General features: G+C 40.2%; 1 protein-coding gene and 1 pseudogene across 3 annotated transcripts in view; both read right to left on the reverse strand.

Moving 5' to 3' along the window:
* RFWD3 (ring finger and WD repeat domain 3) overlaps positions 1-20,170 on the reverse strand; it is a 59,772-nt gene that overhangs the window by 23,109 nt on the left and 16,493 nt on the right. For 2 of the 3 annotated variants that reach the window (XM_039256447.1, XM_039256446.1), the window contains exons 2-4: positions 18,032-18,557; positions 6,104-6,297; positions 411-481 (exon numbers count right to left, since the gene is read on the reverse strand). In XM_039256447.1, coding sequence (XP_039112378.1) covers positions 411-481; positions 6,104-6,297; positions 18,032-18,555 — 789 coding nt within the window. In that variant the 5' untranslated portion in view covers positions 18,556-18,557. Of the gene's footprint in view, positions 1-410; positions 482-6,103; positions 6,298-18,031; positions 18,558-20,170 lie in introns of those variants that run through there. The other variant, XM_039256448.1, reaches the window with a different exon arrangement.
* LOC120248204 lies at positions 8,691-9,437 on the reverse strand (annotated as a pseudogene).

The following is a 20,170-nucleotide window of genomic DNA, read 5'->3' on the forward strand; positions in this document are numbered from 1 at the left end:
CATCTACCCCTGCTTTGTAAAAATTTTACTATTTTTTTAATGTTTATTTTTGAGAGAGAGACAGAGAGAACATGGGGGGGAGGGCAGAGAGAGAGAGCATGGGGGGGGCAGAGAGAGAGGGAGACACAAAATTTGAAGCAGGCTCCAGGCTTTGAGCTGTCAGTGCAGAGCCTGACACATGGCTTGAGCTGTGAGATCATGACCTCAGCCCGAGAAGGACACCTAAAGCTGAGCCACCCAGGTGCCCCTACCCCTGCTTTTTTAAACCTATGAGGAAGCAGCCACATAGTAAGTGGACTGGACCCACACCCTGACCTCCGGCCTACAAAGGCTGCAAACTTTCCACTTCAGCCTGCAGCCTCTTCTTTAAATGCAAATCACCAATTCACTTAAAAGATTGTTCACCTTACCTGTTTGGAGAGGGTCTCTCTTTCTTGGATACTTGTAACTTCTTGTTCCACTGAGGTACCTCCTACTTGTTCTGTCAAGTCATTTCCAGAAATGATAAGGTTAGTAATGCACAAAAGAAGACAGAAGTCAGGAATGAGAGGCTAGCAGCAGAGCCTAGCTCACCACAGGTTTCCTTTTCTAATTAGTAGTATTGCTGTAAGTTTCCTATTGTAACAGTGAATTTATTTTTTAACTTATTTTAGATATTTTCAAATATGCATAAAACTAGACCGAACAGTATAATTAACACATAAGTATTCATCACCCAATTTCAAATAAAATCGATCTTGTTGCCAATCTTTTTCCAACTAAACCCCCATCCCCATTATTTTCTTTTACAACGCTTAATAACAAACTCTAAAATGTCATTTCACTTCTAAAAGCTTTTGTAATACTAATAGATAAAGATTTCTTTTATCTATTATCTAAACACTATCATTAACATACCTAACAAAAGTAACAATAATCCCTTAATACTATCTAATACACAGTTCATATTCAAAATTTCTCAGTTGTTTTCAAGTTGCTCATTACAGTACATTTACTGTTGTTAGCAAATCTAAACAAAGCCTCTACAACGAGTCTGTCACATCTGTGAATATTTTTTCACTCTAACAATTCTCCTTGATTCATTTTTATCCCTTCCCTGTCACCAATTTATTGGAAGATACCTGGTCATTTGTCTTCTGAAATACGCTACATCCCCGATTTGACTGCTTCCTTTTAGAACTGCTTAACTGGCTGCTCTATCACCTATATTTCCTATAAACTGGCAGTTACATCTAGGGGCTTCAGTGGGTTCAATTTTGTTTTCCAGCAAGAAGAGAGGCAGCAAGAATACTTCATTGGTTGTGTGTTTTTTAAAAAATTTTTAACATTTATTCATTTTTGAGAGACAAAGACAGAGCGCAAGCAGGGGAGGGGCAGAGGAAGGAGACACGGAATCCAAAACAGGCTCCAGGCTCCGAGCTGTCAGCCCAGAGCCCAATGTGGGGCTCGAACCTACGAGCTGTGAAATCATGACCTGAGCCTAAGTTGAACGCTCAACTAACTGAGCCACCTTGGCGCCCCTTTGATTGTGTGCTTCTGATCACAGTGTCAGGAGGGTCAGTTCAGGTGGTCTGAGCCCTAGTTTATCAGATTCCTTATCAACCTTTCAAATCCCCCATTAATGGTCAAGGAGGTGATTTTTAATTTTGAGTAATTTTTCTCTTTGAGGCTCAAATGACCCCGCCACAGGCCAGTGGAAGTCCCTTTAAACTGGCTCTTTTTAAAAACAGAACAAAAAACCCCACAAACTTTTATATGAATATAATGTACATATGAAAAAATATATCCTAAGTATTCAGTTCAGTGAGTTCTCACAAACTGAACTATAAACCAGAACATCACCAACAAAACCCCATGAGAGTCATTTACATCTTATGTCCTCCCTACTTCGGGGGGGGGGGGGGGTTGGGGAAGATGATTTTCCCCCACCAAAGATAACCACCCTAAGAAATGCTAGCACCATATATTTTTTTGGCCTGTTTTTATATATAAATGGCATTTCAGAGTTACTCACTTTTTTGCATCTACTACATTATTCTACATTGTTTCTAAGATTCTCCCATACTAGTATGTGGAGTTGTGGTTCATTTATTTTCACTGCTGTGTTTTACTGTGTAAATACATAACATTTATCCACTCTGCTACTGATGGGCATTTGAGTAGTTTTCAGTTTTCTGCCATTACAGACATTGCTGTTACATTCTTGTATGTTTCTGTTGAACACATATACTCCTTTCTTGGATTATATACCTAGAAGTGGAACTGCTGAGCCATGGGTTTTATATATGTAGATAAGTTTATAAAGATACCACCTAAATGTCTGTACCAGTTGACACTCCCACCAGCAGTGTTTAAGGGGTCTGGCTGCTTTATATCTTTTTCAATACTTGATATTGTGTCAAATTTTGGCTGTAGTGGGTCACCACACTGGTATTCATTTGTATTTCCCTGATGACTAATGAAGCCTTTTAACGTATTTAGTGGTTATCCTCTTTTGGAAATACCTTTTCAAATCTTTTGCCCATTTCCCTATTAAGTTGTAGGAGTTCTTGAGAGATCCTAGAATAAGCCCTTTTTCAAATATATGTATTATGGTTGTCTTCTCCAGTCACTGGGTTGCCATTTCAGTTTTCTAATGATGTCTGTTGAACATAAATTCTTAATTAAAATGCACCTCTTTTGTCTGTTGTTTGAGAAATCTGGTCATTTGTCTTCTAAAATGTCTACATCCTGGATTTGACCAATTGCTTCCTCATATTAACTTTTATTTATAGTAAATTTACAGAGCTGTATGACCAACACTACAATCTAATTTTAAATCATTTCTATCATCTCCTAAAGATTCCTCATGCCAATTCAGAATCATTTCCCATCTGCACCGGCAGCCACAGGCAACTTTTTCTCCATAGATTTGCCTTTCCTAGACATTTTACATAGGTGGAATCATAATGTATCTATGCTGGCTCACTGTCATAAAAAAAATTTTTTTTAATGTAATTTTATTGTATTGCCTCTAGACTTCAAAGTACTCCCTACTTCTGGTTCTTATTACTTATATATTATTCTAATAATAGAATAGTTTCTTTCTTTACACTAGGTCTCTGATCTACTTACTTAATTTTATAGTGTGAGGAATGAATCCAGTTTTATTGTTTCCCAGTTAGCAATCCAGTTCTTACAATATTAAAAGTCTGTCTTTTCCCCACTGATTTGAGATATTCCCTAATACACTAGATTTTCATATACGTTTAGATCTTTTTTCTAGATGGTCCATTTGTAGGATGGAACACATTTTATTTTACTGCCGGGAGCCACACCGGCCTATCTGGATGGCAATCACAGCAAGGAAGTGACAATGTTTGCAGCTCCTGCCATGAGAAATGAAAACTAGTATCTCCTTCTGCTACTACTGGCTCATGTTGGATATAAGACTGCTGGTACTGACCAGGCCTCATAATATTCCATATCAGACCCATATTCTGAATACAGATACCTCCTAAGGAAAAGCATATTCCTGCCTTTACAAAAGAGATTTTAGATGAAAGCTCTATGGGTAAATGTCAAAAGGCTCTTCTTATGGGCCTTGCAGATCCAAGACTTAGGAGGTTAAGAACAAAAGAATTACAATTAAACCTGGCCCTGAGACCAAGGGCCTATGTTGGGGTTAAGAGCAAAACATAGTTACCACATATAATTTGCTAATTGGTGAAACATAACAGTCCCTTCCTCAAGGCCTACTTTCCACAGACACCCTCTCTTACATTGGCAGCTGGGATGAGGATAGATAACAGTAGCTAAAACATAACCCAGGGGCAAAAGACTGACCCATTCAGGGTCCCCATGTTAGTCTCCACAAACAAACCAATTCAGAAACATTCATCCTCTTGAGAGCCAGACAAAATACTCTTAACTTATCTATACACAATTTGACCTATATGTTATCCTATTTTTCACTAAGAACATTCTGTTATTTCCTCGGTTGGAATAATTCTACTATTGTTATCACAAAAGGCCTCCCATTGTAAGAAATTCCTTTCTCTGACTTCATCTTGTTGCTGAACCTTTAAATAAAGACACAAAAACAGACAGGACAGAGATGTCTGCCTGGTGATCAGAAAGAATCTCGGGGCTCTCTCAGTCTCTCTCGCTGACACCGTCCATCCTTCAGGGACCCCTAGACCTGCCGGAGCCGGCTCGGCCTCTGGCAATTTACTTTATTATTATTTTTAAAAATTTTTGAGACATAGAGACAGAGCTTGAGCGGGGTAAGGGCAGAGAGACACGGGGACACAAAATCCAAAGCAGGCTCCAGGCTCTGAGCTGTCAGCAAAGAGCCCAACGTGGGGCTCAACCTCACAGACCACGAGATCATGACCTGAGCCAAAGTCGGCCACTTAACCAACTAAGCCACCCAGGCGCCCCTGAATGGAACACATTTTAGATTTAAATGGTTGCATGTGTAAGATATTATTTCCCTTTTTCTTCTACTTTCTGTAAAACTGCACAACCTGGTGATTGTACCTAGAGTCTCAAGTAGATTCAGGGATCTTTTGGGCAGTAACAGTATTCCCTAAGTGCTATGGATATTTCTTTCTTTTTTGATTTTATTTTTAAGTAATCTCTACACACATCACGGGCTTGAACTTACAACCCTGAGACCGAGAGTCACAGGCTCCACTGACTGAGCCAGCCAGGCACCCCCTATGGAGATTTCTGACTGCAACACATCAAACTGCACATAAGGTCTGGTGGGGTCAACTTGCTACCTCCATTAAAAGGAATCCCATTAGCCTTTCAACCTAATGGTTTTAGGATCCACTGCAGCTCTTTGCCTAGATACATCATTCCATTAGGAGTCACAAAATTAAGACTTTTTCCTATCATTCCTACTCCAATATTAGCTGGAGTTTTTCCATTTAAAAAAACTTCCTTGGGGGTGGGTGGGAGGAATGAATAGGCAAAGAGAATTTTTAGGGCAGTAAGAGCACATTTGTCGAAACCCACAGAATGGAAAACTCCAAAGGTGAACCCTAAGGTAAAGCACGGACTCAGGGCAAACAGGCCATGATTAGACACAAGCACCCTGGCGAGTGGTGCTGACAGCAGGGAGGCTGTGTACATGGGAGGACAGGAGTGTGTGGAAATCTCTGCACCTTCCTCTCAATTTTGTTGCAAACCTTATAGTTCTCTTAACAAAAAACAAAACAAAACAAAAACCTCCTTCATCAACCAATATTAGGTTTTCCTGAATACAGTTCACCCAGGGAAAACAGGATAAATGCATAACCCTTTATTTACCAGTTTCCAGAGTAATGAGCCAGGGCTCTAATAACCAGGATGCTTTTAAAAGTGTACATAAAAAAGCTTTTAAAATGAGCTTTTAAAAAAGTACAGAATTATGAATTTGGGATTTTTCAGAGATTTGATGTATTTCAACCTATATTTCAATCTATACTCCAAGAATACACCCATTATTCGTTTTGATGATCAAACTGTCCCATGAGGCCACTTACGAGCCCTTTCAAGGTTGCTTCTATGCCTACTGCCGTGATGACTCTCTGAGAGATGGCTCCCTTGCCCTAGGCTCATCTTGTTTATTTCCTATCCCAGTCTTGGAAAGCCTTTTCTCCAAGAAGTCCTGGGTCCTTTTAGTGGGAAAAGACCATAATCTGGGGTATCAGAGGGTAAGCAGGACATATGCTCCAAGGGTCTCTTCCCACTACTACTAAATATAACTCTACTTGCATAATACATAGCACATTATAGTGTTAATGTTATAAACTGGCAGACTAGATAGGATACTGAATTTACAAAGCTTTTCTCTTAAATAAAGAACCCTACTTTCTTCTAAGATGTCAAAGAAAATGGCAGAGACTATAAAATGCCATTACAAAGTGACCAACTGAGTGGGTCACAAATCACATTAAATTTCAAGTCAGATCAAATCCTCTTTATGGAATTATGGCCAGTGAAAGCTCTGTACTATATGAAGCAGGAATCTGCTGACATCTGGGGGCAAAAGGGAAGTATCAAAGCACAAGTCTAGAGTTTCTAGCTTTCTGGGTGTTAGCCCTGTGAATCCAAAACTGAGTAACATACCCACCTTCTATAACCACAGCTCCAGGTTCCTCTGCCTGGACAACCTCCTCATACTCTGTAGAGCTGTCAGAATCGGAACTACTGGAGACCTGCAAGGCCTCAGAGACAGGATTCCTGGTCTCTGAACCCTGAGAGGTGGTTGACAAATGAGGCTGCGTCCGGCTCACTTGAAAGTAAGCATCCAATGGTGCTCTAGACCTATGTAAGCAGAAAGACAACAGAATTACAGTACAATGGACCATCATCACAAGAAAAATCCACAGTAATCTGAAGGTAAATCCTGCTCATTTCAACCCATTTCTAGACCAATAAATATGTCTTTGAACACTGAAGCAGAAATAGCAGTTTTAGGCAGACGTTGGCTGGCCTGGATATTCTCTTTTCCACTCAATTATGACACTAGCCACACTTGAGACTGACTCTTGCTAAAAGCAAATTCTACTTTACTGCCCTTTGGCCCTGTGTCAATATCGTTTAAAGGACATAACTCAGCAATTTGTCTGTTGGTATTAGGGGTTGAAAGAAGAAAAAGGGCTCTGCTGATCAAAAATGGCCTCAAGGGAATTCTGCTCCTGCAACAGCACAGAACAAAGTTTTTTGGGGTAGAATGTGAAGTCCCGCTTCAGTCATCATGGTTTTACTGCTTATTTTAAAACATTATTTTTCTAAGTTTAAATAATGTCAGATTAAGGTTAAAAACATAGCATGATATCAAAATTAACTAGAGAAGAGGTGGGAGCAAAATTAACACTCTTTTCTGGCTGGCTGAGTTTTAACCATACCCATTTCTGTACTGGGTTTTGTTCAAATCCAAGCTAATAAACCACACCCTACTTCTAGCACAGAATGACATTCAAAACTAAAAAAGGTGTTCCATACTTTAGAATTTACTACCTCTAGCTAATAATTACAAAGCATTACTGAAAGGTAATCTACTTTTAAGTCTTAATAACTGTCTTTATAACATTAAGATATATTAGTACCCAGAAACATTGCTGGAGATTTCTCACACAGAAAAAAAATGATTTCTTATAGTTTGGCTGCAATTTTGGCAAACTAGGGTGTTCTATTAAAAATGGAAGAATGGAACAAAATAAATATTATTTGGTATCTAATTCAACAGCTGGAAGATTTACCTTTGTAAAAAAAAAAAAATCTGAATAAATTGAAATGAGAAGTAGCAATTGTGAATCCTTTTTGACTCACAATTTAAAAGTGTACAGTTCAGGGTGCCTGGGCGGCTTAGTCGGTTAAGCGACCGACTTCAGTGCAGGATGTGAGGTTGCAGTTCGTGGGTTTCAGCCCTGCATGGGACTCTGCTGTCAGCACGGAGCCTGCTTCAGATCCTGTCTTTCTCTCTGTCCCTTCCCCACTTGTACTCTTAAAAATAAAAAATACTTAAAAAAAAGTGTACAATTCAGTGGTTTTCAGTGCAACCACAGATTCTATAACCATCACCACTATCTTATTCTGAAATGTTTTTGTCATAAAAGGAACCCAGTACCTATATAACCAGTCTTTCCTTCCTCTCCCCTTTCTACAACCTCTAGCAACCACTAATTTAACTTCGGTTTCTGTGGACTTGCCTATTCTGGACATTTTATATGGATACAATCATAATATATATGGCCTTTTGGGTCTAGTCTCTTTCATAACTTCATGATATATGCAAGAACCATGTCACCTGTGAATAGCTATAGTTTGATTTCATCTTTTCTAATTGGAATGGCTTTTATTTCTTTTTCTTGTCTAATTGCTCTGGCGAGAACCTCCAATACGGTAGCGAACAGAACTGGTAAAAATTCTTGTTCCTGATCTTAGGTAAATTTTTAGTTAGTTAGTAAGTTAGTTGAGGGTTTTTGATCCATGGTCTTTATCAGGTTGAGGAAGTTCCCTCTAGTTTGTTGTTTCTTTTAATTACAAAAGGGTTTTGTCAAATGCTTCTTCTTCGTCTATTGAGATGTTCATATTTTCCCCCTTTATTGTATTAATATAGTATCTCATTGGTTTTTTTTTTAATTTTTTAAATGATTTTTATTTATTTCTAGTAGAGAGAGAGAGACAGTGTGAACAGGGGAGGGTCAGAGAGAGAGGGAGTCACAGACTGAAACAGGCTCCAGGCTCTGAGCTGGCAGTCAGCACAGAGCCCGACGCGGGGCCCGAACCCACAAACCGTGAGATCATGACCTAAGTGAAAGTTGGACACTTAACCGACTAAGCCACCCAGGTACCCCTGACTGGTTTTTTTTTTTTCTTTTTATTGAATCAGCCTTGCTTTCCTAGAACAAATCTTATTTGGTTTTAGTATATAATCCTTTTTATATGTTGTTGGATTCAGTTTGCTAGTATTTTATTGAGAAATATTTTATTTACATTCATCAATAACCGATAAATGATACTGGTCTATACTTTTCTTGTGACATCTTTAAATGATTTTGGTTTTGACATGTTATTGACCTCAAATAACCAGGAAGTATTCCTCCTACTTCCATTTTTTCGAAAAGTTTGTCAAGTATTGGTGTTATTTCTTTTATTTTTTTAACTGGGAAAATAATTTTATTTTCTTCAGGTGTATGGGCAGATGTTTAGTCTCAGAATGTTTGGAATTGCTTCTTGGTACCAGCAGCCTTGGTAACTTTGAGCACACTGAAGCACACAGACTTGCTCGATGGCTAGCAACTTGCCCACTCTGACAATGTTGCCAACCTAGACATCCCTGAAGCAGGGGGACAGGTGCACAGATGTGTTCTTGCGGCATCTTTCAAAGCAGTTGTACTTTCGAGAGGTAGTTTCGGTGGATGACAAAGGTTTTTTACATCTTCATCTTGGTCACTATACCAGATGGAATCTGCCCTCGGATTGAGACCTTATCAGTAAAGGGGCAATTCTTGTCAATATAGGTGCCCTCAATGGCCTGCTTGGGCATCTGGAAGCCCCGACCACTATTTTTGTAGTATCACGGGGGCTTCTCCTTGCTGGTTGCTCCAAGTAAAACCCTCTTTTCTTTTTTTAAATGTTTATTTCGTGTGGGGGGAGGGGGAGGGGGAGGGGGAGAGGGAGAATCCTAAGCAGGCTCCACAGTCACCACAAAGCCCAATGCAGGATTTAATTCCAAGAACCATAAGATCATGACCTAAGCCAAAATCAAGTCAGAAGCTTAACTGACTGAGCCACCCAGGTGCCCCTAGTAGAACCCTCTTCTTACTTTGAAAGATGGTTGGCTGCTTTCGATAGGCATGTTGGAATGTCTGTCATCTTCCCAGCCGCCCAAAAAAAGGCAGGCCCCAAGGGTGTCTGAGTTTCCTCACTGACTGCCTATTTATTTCACCTTTAAACATTTGGTAGAATTCACCAGGGAAGCCATTTACTTCTGGACTCTTCTGTGTGAGTTCTGTTTTAAAATTACAAATTCAGGGGCACCTGGGTGGGTTAGTGGGTTAAGCGTCCGACTTTCACTTAGGTCATGATCTCATGGTTCGTGGGTTCGAGCCCCGCGTCGGGCTCTGTGCTGACTGCCAGCTCAGAGCGTGGAGCCAATTTCAGAGTCTGTATCTCCCTCTCTCTCTGACCCTCCCCTGCTCACGCTGTCTCTCTCCTAGAAATAAATAAAAAATATTTTAAAAAAATAAAAAAAATAAAATTACTAATTCAATCTCTTTATTTGTTAATCATCTATTCAGATTTTCTTTTTCTTCTTGAAAGAATACTGATAAACATGTCTTCTTAGAAGTTTGTCAATTTCACCTAAGTTATCTAATTTTTTGGTATTAAACTGTTCACACAGATGCCTGGGTGGCTGTCAGCTGAGCATCTGACTCTTGATTTCGGCTCAGGTCATGGTCCCAGGGTTGCAGGATTAAGCCCCACATGGGGCTCCATTCCAGGTAGGAGCCTATTTGGGATTCTGTCTCTCTTCTTTTGCCCCTGTCCCCTGCTCTCTAAAAAGCCAAAAACAAAAAAACCCAACCCACCCAAAACCAAAACAAAACTGTTCACAGTATTCTCTTATAAAATTGCTTTCTTCTCTAAGACTGATAGTGATGTTCTTTCATTCCTGATTACTTTGGATCTTCTCTCTCTTTTAAAAATTTTTCAATGTTTTATTTATTTCTGAGAGAGAGAGAGAGAGAGAGAGAGACAGCGTGAGCAGGGGAGGGTCAGAGAGAGAGGGAGACACAGAATTTGAAACAGGCTCCAGGCTCTGAGCTAGTTGTCAGCACAGAGCCCGATGCAGGGCTGGAACCCATGAACTGTGAGATCATGACCTGAGCCGAAGTCAGACGCTTAACCTACTGAGCCACCCAGGTGCCCCAGCTCTCTCTTTATTTCTTGGTCAGTCTACCTATGAGTTTGTCAATTGTGTTGATTTTTCAGAAAAAAAAAAAAAAAAAAAAAAAAAAAACAACAACAAAAAACCCAACTGTTGGATTACCTGGTTTTCTCTCTTGGTTTTCTATTTCAATGAAATCTATTTCATTCATTTCTGCTCTAATGGTCATTATTTCCTTCTTTCTGCTTGCTTGCTCTGAATTCTGGATTTTTAAATTTTGTTTGCTTTTCTTTTTCTAGTTCCTTAAGTTAGGTTGAGTACTTTATCCTTTTTTCGCACGGCATTTAACAACTATAAATTTCCCTCTAGGCACTGCTTTAGCTGCATCCTAAAAGTTTTGGTATGCTAGGTTTTTCTTTTCATTCATCTCTAAGTATCTCCTAATTTTTCCTGGGATTTCTTCTTTGAACTCTTGGTTACTTAGAAGTTGTGTAATTCCCACATACTTGTGAATTTCCCCAATTCTTTGTTACTGATGTCCAGTTTCAGTGTACTGTGGTCAGAGAACATACTTTATATGATTTCAATCCTTTAAATTTTTGAGTTTTGTTTTATGCCCTAACATATGATCTATCCTGGAAAATGTTCCATATGCACTTGAGAAATTGGGATATTCTGCTGTTCAGTGGAACGTTCTACAGATTTCTATTAGGTCCAGTAGGGTTATAGTTTTCTGGCCCTTGTTGACATTCTGTCTAGTTGTTATACTCATTATCAAAAGTAGGTACTGATATCTCCTACTATTACCAGCGAATTGTCCATTTCTACCACCAATTACGACAGTTTTTGCTTCATGTATTGGGGGCACTGTTGCAGGTGCATATAGGTTTATAATTGTTATATTTTCTAGATGGATAGACCCTTTTATCATTATAAAATGTCATTCTTGACTCTTAATCTAAAAAAATTTTTTTTTAAGTTTATTCACTGAGAGAGAGAGAATGTGAGTGCAAGTGGGCAGGGGCAGGGAGAAAAAGGGAGAAAGAGAATCCTAGCAGGTTCCACACCATGAGCCTGGAGCCCAACGCAGGGCTCGAATGCACGAACCTTGAGATCTTGACCTGAGCTGAGGTCAGATACTTAACTGACTGAGCAACCCAGGATCTCTGACTCTTATAACAGTCTTTGTCTTAAAATCTATGTCGTCTGATATTAGTATATTAGCTCCTATTCTCTTATGGTTACTGTTTGCATGGCATATTTTATTCCATCCTTTTACTTTCAACCTATTAATATCTTTGAACCTAAATTGTCTTATAGACAGACAGTATATAGTTGGATTTAAAAAAAAAAAAAAAAATCAATGCTGCCAATCTGTGCCTTTTGATGTTTAATTCATTTGCATTTAAGGAAGCATTTATATCTACTGTTTTGCTGTTTTCTTTCTTTCTTTCTTTTCTTTTACGATTTCTTTTATTTTTAAGTAAACTCTACACCAAACATAGGGCTCAAACTTACAGCCCTGAGATCAAGAGTCACAGGCTGAGATTAAGAGGCACCCCTGTTTTGAGGTTTTCTATATGCCTATGTCTTTTTTGTTCATATAGGAATGCCTATTCCAAATTCTCATAATAGAAAAGTTTAGAGGTGCCTGGCTGGCTAGTCAGTGAAATGGTGACTCTTGATCTTGGGGCTGTGGATTCGAGCCCTGTGTCAGGTGCAGAAATTACTTAAAAAAAAAAATCTTGGGACACCTGAGTGGCTTAGTCTGATGAATATCTAACTCTTGATTTCAGCTCAGGTCATTATCTCAGGGTTCAAGAGTTTGATCCCTGCATTGGGCTCCATGCTGTCAGCGTGGAGTCTCTCTTTCCCTCTCTGCCCCTCCTCTGCTTGTATACACACACACTCTCTCAAAATAAATAACTTTTAAAAAACCAAAAAAAAATGTTTTTAATATAAAAATCTTTTTTATTTTTATTATTTTTTTTTAAATGTTTTTTATTTATTTCTAGGAGAGAGAGAGAGACAGCGCGAGCAGGGGAGGGCCAGAGAGAGAGGGAGTAACAGACTGAAACAGGCTCCAGGCTCTGAGCTGGCAGTCAGCACAGAGCCCGACGCGGGGCTCGAACCCACGAACCGCGAGATCATGACCTAAGCGAAAGTCGGACACTTAACCGACTAAGCCACCCAGGCGCCCCATTTAATATAAAAATCTTTTTTAAAAAAGCAAAGGTTTAAGTCTCCAGTGCTGCCTTCTTTTATATTAAATATTTTTAAGTGTACCATTTTAATCCTCTCATTTCTTTTACTACATTTTTTAAGAGTTATTTTCTTGGTGGTTGCCCTCAGGATTACCATTAACACCTTAATTTATAATGATCTAGTTCATACTGACATCAACTTTATTTCAATAGTATACAAAAGCTTTGTTCCTATATAGTCCCATTACCTTGCTATTTTTGCTGATGATTTTATGTCCATCAACACAGATTTATAGCTATTTCTTTATTTTTCTAAATCAGAAAGAATTATAAACAAAAAATACACGTGTCTCACCTATTATGTTTACCTACATAGGTTATCTTTGCTAGTGGTCTTCATTTTTTCATGTGGGTTCAATTTACTTAGATCTGATGTTCTTTAATTTTAGCCTGAACAACTCTCTTTATTAAATCTTCTGGCGCAGGTTTCCTCTGAGGAAATTCTCTTTTATTTACACACACACACACACACAAATTGTAACTAATTAATTTTAATGTAGGCTTCATGCCTAGCACAGAGCCCAATGCACAGCTTGAAATCACAACCCCAAGATCAAGACCTGAGCTGAGATCGAGTCAGCTGTTTAACCAATGGAGTCACTAGGTACCTGAAATTCTGCTGCTGTTGTTGTTTTTTAAAATCCTAGAATGTTTCATAGCGCTATCATTTTTGTGGGATAGTCCTACTTGATGTGGAATTCTTAGTTGAGTTTTTTTCCCTTTTAATATTCTGAACTGGCTATTTAACTACCTTGACTTCCACCATGATGATAAATCAGTCGTCAACCTATTGAATCCTTTGTTCTTGATCAGTCAGTCCCTTCTTTCTTGCCAATTTCAAGATTCTGTCTTTTTCTTTGGCTTTAAAAGTCTGATTATGATCTACTAGGTGTGGACCTCCTTGAGTTTATTCTGGTTAGTTTGTTAAGCTTCCTGTAGATTAATGTTTTTCATCAAATTTGGCAAGTTTTTGTACATCTTCCAATATTTTTTCTGCCTCTTTCTCTTTCTCCTTGCCTGTAAGGACTACCATTATGCATATATTAGCATATTTGATGTTTTACAGGTCTCTGAGGTTGTTCATTATTCATTCTTTTTTCTTTCAGTAATGGACCAGATAACATCAATTCACCTATCTTCAATTTTGCTTCTTGACTTTTTTTTTTAATGTTTTTATTTATTTCTGAGAGAGACAAAGAGAGAGAGAGAGACAGTGTGAGCAGGGAAGGGTCAGAGAGAGAGGGAGACACAGAATCTGAAACAGGCTCCAGGCTCTGAGCTAGCCATCAGTATACAGCCCGACGTGGGGCTCAAACCCACGAACTGTGAGATCATGACCTGAGCTGACCTGAGTTGAAGTCGGATGCTTAACCGACTGAGCTATCCAGGTGCCCCTTGACTCTTCTTATTTTTTTTTAATGTTTTATTTATTTGAGACAGAGACAGCATGAGCAGGGGAGGGTCAGAGAGAGAGCAGGAGACACAATCCGAAACAGGCTCCAGGCTCTGAGCTAGCTGTCAGCACAGAGCCCGACGTGAGGCTGGAACCCAGGAACTGTGAGATCATGGCCTGAGCCAAAGGTGGACGCTTAACCGACTGAGCCACCCAGGCGCCCCGACTCTTCTCTTTTTTGACTGTTCAAACTTGCTGAGCCTTCTAATGAGTTTTTTTCATTTATGGTACTTGTCAACTTAAACATTTCTGGTTTGTATCTTTTTATAACTTCAATCTCTTTAATGAAATTGTCTACTTGCTTTAGTTCTCTGAATAATAGTTAAAAAGTAGATTTAAAATCTGTCTGGTAAGTCCAACATCTTGGCTTCTTCACATACAGTTTCTGTTTTTTATTTTTTTCTCACGTATGAGCCATATTTTCTTTTCCAGGTCTTATCATTTTTTCAGTTTATTATTTTGAGAGAGAGAGAGCAAGCAGGGTAGGGGCAGAGAGAGAGAATCCCAAGCAGGCTCCACAATGTCAGTGCAGAGCCTGAAGCAGGGCTCAAACCCACAAACCTTGAGATCATGACCTGAGCCGAAATCAAAAGTTGGATGCTTAACCAACTAAGCTTCTCAGATAGTCTTTTCAAAAACTGGACATTTCAAATACTCTAATATGGTAACATGGGAAATCAGATTCTTCCCTTTGTCAGGGTTTGTTATTACTATCTCTTATAGTTGTTACTTTTTGTTTAGTACCTTTTCTGAAGAGGTTCTATAAAGTGCATTCTTTGTTGTATGTGGCTACTAAGTCTATTTGGTTAACTTAGGGGTTAGTTTATGGCTGGATAGAGATTTGCTTAACCACCTGGAACCATTAAGTCTCCTAGTCTTTGCTGAGTGTGTGACTGTGTATGTATGTTGGGACACACCTTCAGTAATCAGCCGGGTAGGTGACAATTCTTCCTGCTTGTGCAGAGCCTCAAGGTCAGTAGGCATTGAGAAATTAGTGACTTCTTAGGTCTTTCCTGGCCATGGGCACAGATGTACACAGCACTTGGCATATGTGTGGCCTTCTAGATTTCTAAGAGTATGTCAGAGCTTTTCAAAAACCACTATGAAGATCTCATTCCTTAACTTTTCTTTTAAGCTTTCTGGTTAGTTTAGTTTGCCCCAATGGTTATGCACCACCTCAGGCAGCCTCTGGGAAAAAGCCTTTAGGCTTTTTAGACTGGGCCTAAGTGCTAAGTCAGCAATGGCCCTGCAAGTGGGATCTTCCAGGAACCCACCCAACAGGACAAAGAGAATTCTCTGGGAATGAGGCTTTGAAGGAGCCCCCATTGCATTCTACTCCCTCCAGGGGCTGCCAGGCCACTGGTTTTCACTGTGATGGAGGCAGCTGGTCTTCATGTTATTACTGAGCCAAGGAGGGATCTGGGAACACGGAATGCCTCGAAGCTTACTGTTCTCACTGACATTCAGCTGTTCTGTTTTGTTTTTAATATTCACTCCCTGAAAATGCCATAAGTAGTTGTTTAATTTCCAGAGTCCTGCAAGTTGATTCTGATAAATTTTGCCAATTGTTTCAGAGGTCACCCATTTTGCTGATGCCACTCAGGTTTTCTTTTTTAAAAACGCAAATAAACAAGTTTATCAACTTATTTTGGGGAACTGTGTGTGAACAGCAGCTACAGCTACCATGAGAATATGACAAAAGAACAGTATTTCCTAAGAACATTTTAATCAAATGAACTCCACACTAAAGTCAGGCTAACAGGCTACTGGCATGCATACTGAGCATTTTGCATAGAAACTGGTAAAAAAAACTAAGTGATTAAAAAACTCAGTAACACTGCTTTAATATAGTAAAAGACATGTCCAAGGTCAGATGAGGACACAGGAAAGGGGACTAGCATCATGAGGAAGTGCTGGGGTGTCTCTGGGAGTACAATCCTGAAACCCAAGAAATCCTTTTTCCTTGCACTTATTATCTCTGAATTAAAACACAGTATAATAATTTCCTGCCCCCTGCTTATCTTCTGTAGTCCCAGATTCTACAAGTTCCATGAAAACAGGTACCCTGACTCTGTCCTGTTCACAACGTATCTCCAATGCAAAATTCAGTCTCTCACAGAGTGGAGTGTTAGAAATATCTGATGAGCGAGTGATGACGCGGACAGCCAGAATCAGAATCAAGCAGCCTCACACCAAGAAAAAGAAAGGAGTTTGTGACCTTGGCTGAGAAGCCTATGGGAAAAATACCTCATTACTCAGCTTTCTCCGACTTTGGCTTCTGGCAGAGTCTGAGGCAAAGCTGCTCACCTTGGCCCAGGCTCTCAGCACCTGGCCCAGAGATGGTCTGTCAGGTGAGTAAATGCCAAACAGCACAATGAGACATTCATGTTAAGAAATTGAGAAGGTATAATAGGCAATTGGTCCCAGAAAAGCTCCTATTTTTATGTGAATTTAGTGTGGCATTTTCTTACAGCACAATATTCAGGGGAAAAAAGTTTTAAGACCACATTTATCGGGTCCAGAACCCACATCCTCTCCGCGTGACTACACAGTCCCCGGCCCCTTGGATTTATTCCCTCCCTGCAGACAAACGTACAATTTTCAAAGAGCTCAACTAACATCCCAAGTGCGTATATGAATACCAAGCTAGGGAACAGTGTGAGGCCTCTTGGCAGTCAGTCAGTTCCTGGGGACACCACTCTCAACTCTCAGCCCACTAACTCTGAAAGGGTCCACAAACTGCACTACAAGGTGCCTTCCCCTATGACACAAACATATGAAATCTTATTCTGCCTTCATAATCAGAGGGATTGATACTTTAAAATAACAGTAACATGCATTTGAAACTCTTGTCAACACAAAATGAAGCACATCATCCCTGATGGGTCACATCCCGAAATGACCAGAGACTAGGCCAGCTGTAACAGAGGCAACCCTCCCCTGTCCCCGCACAGTAAGGGCCAGAACCCACACAAAAAGAGGCCGAATAAAGGACCAGAAGGCACCGTCCCAATTCCAGAGCTAGCACAGTCAAAACGCAAACTATCCCATTAGCATCCTCATTTGTAAAGCATAGTAAATTGCTTGTTAGTATCATCTCATTTCCATAATGTTACAAAAACAAACAGACCTGATCAAGCTTCCTCTGGCTTGTCTGTACAGAAAACAAGTCGGATCAGGGTTCTAATACCAGCTCAACTCCACCCCTGCTGTAGCTATGAGACCTTGAACAGAATACTTTCTCAGGGTCCAAGTTTCCTTCACATATAAAATGAAGATCTTAAACTCAATCTTTGTGAAATAAAATGTTTCAAATAAAGGAGGAAGTTAAAACACAGACAAGGCGTAGACAATGGTTACTTTTCATGATAGCCCTGTCAAGACCTGACAGCTAAGGTCTTCAAGAGGCAAGTTCAAACCAAAAACTATAAAAGAAAATGATTTTCAACTCTGTAACACACTCTCAGGTGAGAAGGGGTGGAATGTTTCCCCACTTGGTGAGATAAGCTCTAAATTGATTCACATTTTACTTTTCACAAGGCTTCTCTAAATCCTGCCTGCCTGCCTCCCAAAGTCCACTACCCCATTACATGGAATGTCAATGAACAATGGACCCTGAGCAACTGAGGTGTGAACTCGGAAATTAAAAAATACTTTTTCGATATGCCAGTGATCTGAAAAAGAGCCAGCCTGTACAGAAGCCACTGCCAACAAACCACCACCTAGTTTTCCAAGAACATCAGTTTAACTTAGTCTCTCAGTTACTCTGGGGAGTAAATAAGGCAAGCACTTTTATTTTCATCTAATTCCTGAGGACACGAGGGTTCAGAAAGGCTACCTGACTTGCCAAAAGTCATAGTGGCAACCCTCGTCAGCGCTAAGGGCATGACCAACATTCATAATCCCCAATCTGGCACTAATCCCGAGATTTACACATATTTTTACCTGGTACGGTCAGTCCTCTGAGACCCTCCGGTTCTTGACCTGCGTGAAGCAGACCCCCTCGTCCTCCTGGCTCTCATTGGCCCCACACTGTTGTCTGCAGGGGGCCTAAGGAATTCCAGCATGCCGTGAAGTCTCTGCAGCCCACTGATGAAGCTGTTCATCGAATCCAACGACGATGCTTGGACGGGGCGGTTAGCACCAGATCCCTGCCCATGCTCCTCTGACGCTCCTGGATTAATGTTCCCCACACGATCTTCTCCCAGGAGCCCCACTTCCTCTGTCAGGTCAATGGACACCTGCGGAGCAGGCTGGAGCAGGGGCGGTCCCTCTTGGCTGATGGCCATTTCATGAGGAGCGGGCTGGAGCACAGGCGGTCCCTCTTGACTGATGGCCATTTCATGAGGAGTGGGCTGGAGCAGGGGTGGTCCCAGGTGGCTGCTGGCCACATCAGCAGGAGGAATCTGTTCTGCAGCATGATGCTCTAACTGCAGCTGAAGACTATACTCCATTTCTTCATGAGCCATCACTGGGAAAGTAATTTTTATAAAAATTATCAGTAAGTAGAGAAAACATGCCAGGTAGCTGATATAATCACACCTAAGTTTTCTACATCTCCTATTTAAGATCATTTTTGGCAAAACTGAGAATCTTCAAGAGAAGTTTTGTTACTTTTTTTTATGTCAGGAAGTATTTGGTAATCATCAACTCTTTTCCTCCATAGCAAGTACTTATGTAACTAGCTTTCCGGCTTACCTTTTGAAAATGTGAAGGCATGTGATCAGAGTACTATCTTCTAAAACAAAAACACCAATGAAATAAGGGGACTGAACTACTGTATCTGAAAGTAATTTCCCAGACCTCCTGCAGTTCTTTGTCATGACCTGAATACAGATATTTACCAAAACAAACTCATATAATGCTACATTTGATTTTAGTAGGCAATATTCATCTTTCACAGCACCAAGTTACAAAGGATAAACAGAGAAAGGACATTTTTACGCTTGCAAACTTAACTCAATACAACTCAAACTAGAAATTTACCTGAGCTCTCCAAAAAGGCTGAGCAACCTTTATTTGCTCCATCCTTGTCATTATTTTTGTTTCTCCTCTCTAATGCCATTTGTTAGCCCATTTAACAAATATTTACTAAGTGCCTGTCATGTCCTTTTCATTATATGTTTGTCTCTAATTCCATTATGTTAATCCATTCAAGAAATATTTATTAAGCACCTGTTAAGTAGTCAGATACCCCACAGAGGTGATGATAGGATAAAACTATGTAAGGATAAAACTGTGTAACACAGTATATTCTAGAAAATGTGAAAATAAATAAGTGAAGAAATTATACATTGTGATATTTGGTTTTGGGAATAGGTGTCACAGAGTACCATTTTAGGCACTCTATCAGAGTGAAAATTGAGCCCCGGCATGAAGGATTAAAGAAGCCAGCCATATAAAGAGCCAAGGAAGAGTTTCAGAAGGAAATCAGCGCACAAGTCCCTGATGAGTATCGGTTTGGTAAAACTGAGAAACCAGGCAGATGTCACGAGCACAGTAACGAAGAGAGGAAGTATGGGACAAGGCAGATCACTAATACTAAAGGCTTTAGTAAGGAGTTTCTTCTCTTTATTTTTTTTTTAATTTTTTAAAATGTTTTATTTATTTCTAGGAGAGAGAGAGAGAGACAGCGCGAGCAGGGGAGGGCCAGAGAGAGAGAGGGAGTCACAGACTGAAACAGTTCCAGGCTCTGAGCTGGCAGTCAGCACAGAGCCCGACGCGGGGCTAGAACCCACGAACCGCGAGATCATGACCTAAGCAAAAGTCGGACACTTAACTGACTAAGCCACCCAGGCGCCCCTCTTCTCTTTTTTATTTGAAAGAGAGAGAGAGAGCGCACTAGTGGAGAAGAGGGGCAGAGGAGAGAGAGAATCTCAAGCAGGTTCTACATCCAGTATGGAGCCCAACACGGGACTCGATCTCACGATCCTGGGATCATGACCTGAGCTGAAATCAAGAGTCACCGAGGCACTCCAAGAGTTTCTTCTAAGTTAGTAATGGACTGTAGGGGGAGCAAGATTGCAAGCAATCTAAGCAGTTTACAGACTACTTATTGGAATGCAAACAGGTGGTCCAGAAGCT

This window comes from Hyaena hyaena, unplaced genomic scaffold, assembly GCF_003009895.1.
Source record: "Hyaena hyaena isolate Hyena2069 unplaced genomic scaffold, ASM300989v1 scaffold_584, whole genome shotgun sequence".
Lineage (NCBI taxonomy): Eukaryota > Metazoa > Chordata > Mammalia > Carnivora > Hyaenidae > Hyaena > Hyaena hyaena.